This window comes from Mycetomoellerius zeteki, unplaced genomic scaffold (genome assembly GCF_001594055.1).
Source record: "Mycetomoellerius zeteki isolate Tzet28-1 unplaced genomic scaffold, Tzet1.0 scaffold47, whole genome shotgun sequence".
NCBI lineage: Eukaryota > Metazoa > Arthropoda > Insecta > Hymenoptera > Formicidae > Mycetomoellerius > Mycetomoellerius zeteki.
Genome location: NW_017257468.1, coordinates 745959 through 755134, shown reverse-complemented (window position 1 = coordinate 755134; position 9176 = coordinate 745959). Strand labels below are relative to the sequence as shown.

The 9176-nt window shown below is 36.7% G+C and overlaps 2 protein-coding genes across 2 annotated transcripts in view; one reads left to right on the top strand and one right to left on the bottom strand.

Annotated features, from left to right (window-relative positions):
- Positions 1-1065, bottom strand: part of LOC108727063 (homeobox protein Nkx-2.4) — a 24708-nt gene extending 23643 nt beyond the window's left edge. The window contains 2 exon segments of the mRNA XM_018454976.1: positions 1-2; positions 4-1065. The exon segment at positions 1-2 is cut by the window's left edge and continues 321 nt beyond it. Of these exon segments, the coding sequence (XP_018310478.1) occupies positions 1-2; positions 4-422 (421 nt within the window). The 5' untranslated portion in view covers positions 423-1065.
- Positions 1066-6162: 5097 nt separating this feature from the next.
- On the top strand, positions 6163-9083 carry LOC108727046 (luciferin 4-monooxygenase). Its single transcript, XM_018454944.1, has 5 exons — positions 6163-6393; positions 6574-7370; positions 7926-8098; positions 8486-8893; positions 9046-9083. The coding sequence occupies exons 1-5, from the start codon at positions 6277-6279 to the stop codon at positions 9081-9083; spliced, it is 1533 nt and encodes a 510-aa protein (XP_018310446.1). The 5' UTR covers positions 6163-6276.
- The last annotated feature ends 93 nt before the right edge of the window (positions 9084-9176 follow it).

Here is a 9176-nt window from a genome sequence, read left to right as displayed (position 1 = left end):
CTGCCGCTGCTTGCGCTCGAGCTACCGGTGTTACCACCCACCCGTGCACCGCATGCGTTCCCGTAAGGCGAGCCCTGGGAATGCGTTACGACGCCGACACCAACACCGACGGCGGCAGCGGCAGCGGCGAGTTCAAGCTTCCGGTAAGACTCCTCGATCGGCGACAAGATATCGGTAACGCTGAAAGGCGTAGTGTGGGCACCAGCAGCTTGCACGTGGGACGAGTGCTGCTTGGGTGACAGGCTCATCGCCAGGTCGATGCCATTGAGATCTGACAGCAGGCCGGCCTGCTCCAGCGATTGTTGTTGCTGCTGTTGCTGTTGTTGCTGCTGCTGCTGCTGTTGGTGCTGGTGATAAGTCGTCGCGTTGCCATTACCACCTTGATTGCCACCGTTTCCGCCGCCGCCGTTGCCACCGCTCATCTCGGCGAGCCCGACGCCGTCGAAATACTTGAAGCTCGCGCTTCGCGGAATGATGAGGCCGGCGCTAGCCGTAACAACGGCGCATTATGACTCTACTGCTCTCTTTCTCTCGTTCTTGCCTAGTTCGCGATTGCTGATCGCCAACGTAGCGATTCACACGATCGTCGACACCTCCTTTGGATCACGCTTTCGACGGACGATTTATTAACTCCGAACGAAATCCGAACGTCCGATCTTCACCGTGAAATTTCGACAATATGTTTCGAACGATCGTGTTCACTCGAGATTGAAATCAGTACACACGACTAGTTAATCCCACAATGCCACAAGTCACTCGTATACGTCGACGCGCTCACTTATTACTATAATGGGTCACGGGCGCACAGTAAAAAATTCCCCGTCTTCACTAACATCGGGATCGTTTGTCCCCGAAATCAATGTACAGCCCGCAATCATTCGCCGCGAGCTTTCCCTGATCTCGATCACGTTTAAACGCACGCATAGCTCTTGCAGTCGCTAGAACCAATTCCTACACAAACACGACAGCTCACCGGAAGTACTCAATCTGCAAAACACTGACTTCGTCTTCAAGCTCCACTATCACATAGATATTGGCCAAATAAGTCTCCGATTACTAGGGGGTTTGGAACCAGCTCCTCCCTCTATCGAGTGAATTCAAGAAGAAGAACTTCTTCACTCTGGGAATATTTTATTCATCAACGTTGATGGTGAACGTTTTATCCATTTTCTTTCTTACACTCGTCGTCGTCGGTTTCCAGGTACTTTCTCCGGAGATTGACGTTAAGAGATGAAGGGATGCGATGTCACGTGGCGCACGGCGAACTGTCACACGTAACCGGGAAAAAATCGAGGCCGCGGTCGGCCGGCGGCCGACTCGGATGGCTCTCCTGCGGTCGTCGAACCTCTCGACACTGTCTCGGCGGAGAACACAGCGTCGACGTGTTGTCGTTGCGTCTTGCTCCTTGGAATCCCAAAACGGATGAAAGATAACGCGGTGACACGGCGACCTTGCCCACGTGGTCGAGGATAGTGGCCGGCCAGAGCCGGCCGGCGGCCGACTGAAATCACACGGGGGTCTTGGAGTCCTTGGATTCCGCCGATAGAGAGACGATGGTAGATGTACCACTCTACGCTTCGCCTCCACCTTCGTCGAGGATACACTCTCCGTAGGAGAAGAGCCGTTCTATGGATGGATGGCTGGGTGGCTTGCCTGCCTGGCTTGGCTTGCTGGCTTGTGCTTGGCTGGCTTGGCTGGCCCTGGCTGGATGGATAGATGAATGAATGGAGAGGACTTCTGTCGGGTACTCCTGGAGAGGTCCTCACGGCCGCTTAGACCCACTCGACCAGCGCTCGCCCGCTCGCGCTCGCGCTCGTTCGCTCGCTCGCTTGCTCGCCCGCCCGGGCACAGGCCCCACAGCCTCTCGCGGAGAACCCGTACGACGACACGATGAGTGGAGTGCCCACTACGGAGAAGTGCCTGCTACCAAGAGTCGTGATGAGATGTCCCCTTTTGCGTGTGAGAGAAGGGTTTCCATACGCCGTAGAGAGGAGCGGTGAGGCCACGACTGGGAGAAGTGGATGCTGGAGATCCCCCGTGTGATCATTGGACGACCGCTGTCGTACAGGCGGCGCGATCGTTTCGTCTCATCGTTCATTGGACCCCATCGGTCGCCGCCGCTACCCGGTATCGGACTAGCCCACCACGTTAGCTGGCACGCCGTTGGTGTTACGCCCGAATGAGCTGAAACGCGTCTACCTATCGTAACGCTCGCGCGAGGCTTCGCCCTTTCGGCCGCTACGCGCAATACCGTGCGATCGCTCGACTCGGGGCGGCCACCCCTATGGCCCCGCCCTCCGTTGACAAAAGGGCGGGGAAAAATCGACGGCGGAAAAATGTTCGCGGCACACGCGCCGAAATCCTCGTCGGGGCTCAGCGACCGACGGTACTTTTCGATCTTCGTCGGCCGTCACGCATCGCTTCCAAGCGTACAAATCCGAAACTTCCTCGGCGAGAGGAAGCCCCGAGTTTCACGTTCATTTTACTAAAAATTCTCCCGCACGTTTTTTTTTTCCGGACGGAACGCGCGGAGGTTCCGTCGTTCGTTTCTCTTGTAGATGTCGGCGAAAGCGTGGGAATTGGCATTGCGTTCAGTGGTGTTGATTCGATGAATCTCTCACGCGGGTGATATCGGCGACGACGTTCGCCTCCGTCTTGTGCATCCGATAACGAATCTGATGCTGCTAGTGCATGCTGGAGTGCAATCGACAAAGGCTGTTGTACACAAACTTATATGATTGCAAAAGTTTTAAAGTATGAGCGTCTTGTTGACCAAGAAAACGTTTGACAGATATCCCATCGAACTACGTGATAATTCGTGCTGAACATCTTATGCAATACACACACAAAGTCCATTTTACAATTGCGTGGCGTAGTTGTGATTGTAGTTGTAAGAATTTGCCAATCACAGTCGAATATGAAGAGAATATTCGACAATGATTGGTCATCAATAGCTACTTACAACTACAATCATCTACAACTACATTTACGCAATTATTATAGAATAAATTTAATTTGTTTTGTGTTGCTTTGTGTATGACAGCCTACGATCAACATACCCTCATGAAGAAATACCATTGGATTAGTGAAAAAACTATTGGAATGAATGGTGTAAAATACTTATTCGATTCGAATGGTTTTTTAAATATTTCTATCGTTTTTTCGCGAGTCCAACAGTATTTTTTCATAAGGGTGTAATAGTGCACCCAATTGCTATAAAAAAGTCATCGGTAGTTTAATTTGCAAAGAATTTGCAGATGTGCAATTATTTATGTACAAAGGAAAAGCACGTATTTTGAACACTTATAGAACGCATTTAATAATTTAAATATTGTGCTGCAATAGAGATGCCCCAAGTATTCTTTGCGTTTTTTTAAAAGTACGAGAAGAGTTATTTTTGACAAGTGCAAAAAATACCACAAGCTTCTTATTTTACGATGATATTTAGATTGTTAAATAGTTAAATTTATGCTTGTGTTAAAATATATTCCCTTTTCCTGTGTATTTATTTCAAAATGTATTTATTGCAAAATGCCTTGACAAAATAATGTACAAAGTTTAATGTTAAAACTAACAAGTATCGATTGTTTAAATGATTAAAATAAACAGTATTTCTTTAACAGCGGCTATTGTGTTATATTGATTGCGGCATAATTAATTAAAAAGCTATAATTCTTACATTTTTGAAGAACCTATACTAAGAAATTACGGTGTTAATTCTATTATTGTCTTTAGAGAAAGAAAAAGGGAGAGAGAAAGAGAGATTTATTTCTTAAATACTATAAATTTTATATATACAGTTATATAAATATCTATTTAATAAAATAAAACATCGTTCTTGATTATTTCTACTGAACTTTTTTATAGAACAAAATGTGAGAGACATCTAAAAAAATATCTAAAAGGTACACTCCTCTTTGAAATCTCGGAGAATATAGAAATATATTATTAAAGATAATGTGAATGTTCGACTATAGAAACACAGAAAAACTTTCATAGTGCTATATCAAAATTTCAACATCCTTGAAATTTTGTCAAATAGTGAAATGTGTACCGTTTTAATCGCTTATAAGTTTTATATATAAAATGTAGGAGGAAGAAAGAAAAACGCTTTTTAATTATTTATTATTATTTAATTTTATTAAATATAGTTATTTATTAGTATATAAATTTTAGTAAGATCACTAACAAATAAGACAAAATGATATTGTAATTTAAAAAATCATGAAAATTTATTATTCTTTAGGTTTAGCATTAATACTTGACAAATATCTATAAACTTTATTTTTGAGTATTTTTGAGTATTTTATATATTTGAAATTATTTGGTTATATAAAATCTACATAAAAAAAAATTTGTTAAACGCATAAAAATAAGAAATATTTATACAAATAAAAACTTCGTAAACTTTATTTCAAGTTACAAATAATCGTTGTTTTATTCAAGATTTTCAATAGGTATCAAGTTTTTCAATTATATTAATTTTAACATCTTTCTATTTTTTTCTTTTTGTCTTATTTTCTATTTGTTTTTTCTTAAAAGAAAAAAGTTGTTTTGTACATAATGAAAACAACAAGCAGTTCATATGTACAAACCGTAGGCATAAAAATGTTCTTCGGAAATATTCTTTTACCCTTCGAGACCCTTATGTAAATCCAAACGGATTTACATATAATCACGAAACGTGTACCCAAAGAAAAATCAATCAGTCACATGTCTAATATGAAAAATGCAGCAACATGACACTCCTTATATTATACCTACGTATGATTTCTCTATTCATATTACACATGAGGTAAATATTCCGGTTTATAAATGTGTGTGTGTGTGGGGGGGGGAGAAGATTTAAAATGGATTTTATTTGAAATAGATTCAATTCTCGCTCTATATATACATCTATATTTCTTTTTTTATGTACAAATGCAAAAAATGGTACTTAGTCCTGGATCAAATTATAATTAATTTCAGTAACTCAAGTAGCAAGTTGATGTTATTTGTCGTCATTTGACATGAAAATGACATTAAAGACGTTGTTTTGACATTAAAATGACAAATAACATCAGCTTGCTATTTGGGAATTAACTTATTTAATTAATACTTGTATCTACTGTTTTGCTATCATAAATAAAATTATTTGTTTTTTTTTATTAGATACGTGGGAAAGAAAATTTATTATAGATTAGAAGCAACAATTACGTAATCGTATAAAATTTTGCTTTAGGAAATTCTGTTGGTTAAATTAATCACCAATCAACTTATTAAACATTGATTTTTTTTTTGTTAATATATTTATTTATTTTTTATCATTTGAAAATAAAATTAGAAACACACAATATAGTCGATTCGATAAAAATTTTGTTTTGAGTAATTCTGCCGGTTGATTTAATCGCTAATTAACTTATTAAATAGCACTCGTATTCTATTAACGTAGATAGAATATTTTAATCAATTATTTATCAATTAATTAATTACTTAATCAATTTAATAAATAAATTATTTCAACTTACAGAATTGTATAAATAATTATCATTTTTAACTTCATTATTCTTTTCATGTCAAATAATAAAAAATAAATAATTTGTTGTTATTTATCGTGGAAGAAACAATAAAATTAAAATCAACAATTATTTGTCGTTTTATTTAATTATATAAAGAAATTATTAAGTAATTCTGTCAGTTAAAATCTAATCAATTTATTAAATAACATATTATTTTATTAAAGTAAGTAAAACAATTTATTTTTTGTTATTTAGAACGAGGAAGAAAAAATATAATTAGGAATGACAATTATTTGATGATTAAAAAAATTTCCTTTTTTAGGAAATTCTATCGACTGAATAAAATCTTCTTTTTCTTTTTGGTCCTCGCTTGGATTTATAATCCACTTTATGGCTGAATAAAATCGCTACTATTAGGCAGAGTTCATGTTCGATTTTAAATTACTTTAGATGGCGCATGCGCCATCTAGCGAAAATTCAGAAAAATACAATTATTCATATTTCGATCTAAAATGGTACTATGTGCTGCCATCTAACCGCTAATTGGCAGAATTACCGGCTTTTTTGAAACACGTTATTATTGATTAAATCTACTGACTGTAAGTAAAAAATGTGATAGATGGTTGAGTGCAAGTATGTATCTTACATTATCTTGTCACTCTTATCATAATGCGTGAAATCATGCGTTTAAAGTACATAATCGCATTTTCTTTGTAATATTGAAGAGATCGTAACGTCTCGTGTGAAAAAAGGCATCAATTTCGTCCTCCTGTTCAACATGCCACAACAATCAAATATTTTACGTGGTGAAGGTGAATTGTTGCCGGAACTTAAGATCTCGATGGGACAATTGTTATTAATGCAATTGACGACGCATGGTACTCGTGTAGCACATGTAAGTTCGTGATTGACTTAATTTTTGTTAATTTTGCATAATTAATCTAATAATCATAATGTTCCAGATTAATATGCGATGTAGAAAATAATTGGAATCCTAATCTAGATTTGTTATATAATTTTTGCTATACATATGTACAACTTTCTGTTATATAATGACAATAAATTTTTTTATCAGATAAATCCCCATACTGGCAAGGAGCAGACGTTCCAACATATCTTAGATACCAGCCGGAGATTAGCAGTTTATCTGCAGAGAGAAGGACTAAAGGCAAACGACACCATAGCTGTGTGCAGTGAAAACAATCTGGAATTTTGTATTCCAGTATGTGCTGCGTTTTACCTGGGTGCTATTGCCTGTCCTTTAAATCCTCTGTATAGTGAGAGAGAATTGAAACATGCACTATTCATTTCAAAGCCAAAGTATATTTTTATTTCGATGATATCGTTTAATGGCATGAGAAAAGTATTCAGAGAGTTGCATTGGTCGCCAAAAATCCTAATGCTTACTGATGGTAGCAACAATGTTTCATGGGCGAGCATGTATAAAGTGATATCGAATGTCTCCAATAACGATGCAAATGCACTCCAAGCGGCTCCTGTCAATTTAGATGATCATGTAACAGCGATTTTATGCTCGAGTGGAACCACGGGATTGCCGAAAGGCGTCATGTTGACGGACAAAAACATTACTACAGTCATATCCATATTTATGAATACTAACACGATTCCTGAAAATGCAGTTTCTCTGTCGCTACTCCCATTCTTTCATGCATACTCCTTCGTCTTGATGGTACTCGGCCTGTTAAAGGGAAATTGCAGTGTTGTATTCTCACGCTTCGAGGAAAAACTGTTCTTACAATACATTGAGAAATACAGAATTGAATATTTGCCTGTAGTACCGTCGCTTATGGTATTTCTGGCTAAACATCCACTTGTGGATAAATATGATTTATCCTGTGTTAAAACGATATGGTAAGTATACTACAAATTAGATACAAGATGTCGAAGTCTTCAAGGAAAACTGCTGCAATTCACAAAATCAAAAGTAAAAAAAACAGACATTGACGCAAGTTGAGCATATATTTGTTAATAAGCTCAAAAAGTAAGATATAAGAGAAGATTGTAAAGATTAATAAAAGATAAAAAATAACGAATAGTAAGTAATATATTCGTGAAATTAATGTAATCTGTTTGTATATTGTATGAATTATTGTAATGTAAAAGTAAAAAATTTTAAATATTTATCTATTTAGAGATATTGAAAATCATTATTTTAATAAATAAAATTATGACATTTTTATAAATTTAATCAATTTATAGAGATTCTGAAATTTAGTAACACAGACATAGAATAAGTTGTCTTCTCTTGTGGCAGTTTTCTTTTAATATTACATGCAGGAGTTCAATGGAACTATAATAAGAGCTGTGTTAAAACTTGTTTGCACATAAAATATATTTATATCAGATATTAAATTTATTTTGAAAATTACTACGATTATGCAATTATTGAAGTTGCTATTTAATTAGGAGTGGTGCAGCTCCATTATCGAAGGAAATTCAGCAGGCTGTCGCTAAGCGATTAAATATTACTAGCGTTAAACAAGGCTACGGATTAACAGAAACTACTTTAGCTGTGCTGCGATCACCAGATGAAAAAGAAAAATTAGGCAGCGTTGGCGTAATAGTTTCAGGCATGTCAGGTAAAAATCTCCTGATTAGGAAAATACAGTGTCTCTGTTTTATTTAGTAGACGTAATTAATCAATATCTACTACTATCATACAATATAGGTTGCAAATATATTTTTTCTGAGTCATATTACTTTAAAGTCGAATATTTTTTATTATTTAATTATAAATATTTACATTGCAGCATAGTATTATGGAACAGTATCAGATAATATTTATATGTTTGATAGTTCATTCCCCAATATTGATCCTTTCCCCATTTCTTTCCACAATATGCAACATTTATGATTTTAAGAGTGTATTTTTATATCAATATATATATATATTATATATAAGAAATATAATTAATAGAATATATCGACAAAGTTTGACGATATATAATACTGATATTTTTTTTTAGCAAAAGTAATACCAATTGGAGAATACGAGACGGATGAAGCTTTAGGGCCAAATTGCGAAGGAGAATTATGCTTCAAAGGAGATTTGATAATGAAAGGCTATTATAACGACGAAAAATCCACTAGAGCGATAATTGACAAGGATGGTTGGTTGCACACAGGAGATGTAGGATATTATGACGAAGATGGATACTTTTTCATTGTCGATCGAATAAAGGAACTCATCAAATATAAAGGCTACCAAGTTCCACCAGCTGAGCTCGAAGCGATTTTGTTAACTTGTCCTGGTATACAAGATGCGGCCGTAATTGGCATACCAAATGACAAAACTGGGGAGTTACCAATGGCCTTCGTTGTAAAAGAAGAGAATTCTAACATTTGCGAAAAAGATATAATTCAGTATGTTAATGGTAAGAATTTTCAGTATCATATATAGTAATGGAACTAATCTAATAACATAACAATATATAAAGTATGTCTATTACACTCCTGTCTTATCGCTGATTAGAAATTTTCATCATTTTGCAAAATTCTTGAGAAATAAACAACAAAAATGTCTTAGCATCATTAGAAGAAATAAGCACTGGACTAGTTTTCTAAGCTTTTCTTTTGCAGTGTTAAATGAAAGTCCAAAAGTCTACTTTGTAGTGTCTTCAAAAGTCTTTAATTTTCCGCTCAGTATAGTATTATTAT

Bases quoted from the DNA above. Each gene is read 5' to 3' on its own strand.
- LOC108727046 (XM_018454944.1), top strand. From the start codon at position 6,277: ATGCCACAACAATCAAATATTTTACGTGGTGAAGGTGAATTGTTGCCG. The intron at 8,099-8,485 runs GTAAAAATCTCC...ATTTTTTTTTAG, and splicing joins AATAGTTTCAGGCATGTCAG to CAAAAGTAATACCAATTGGA. The intron at 8,894-9,045 runs GTAAGAATTTTC...AAAATGTCTTAG, and splicing joins TATAATTCAGTATGTTAATG to CATCATTAGAAGAAATAAGC.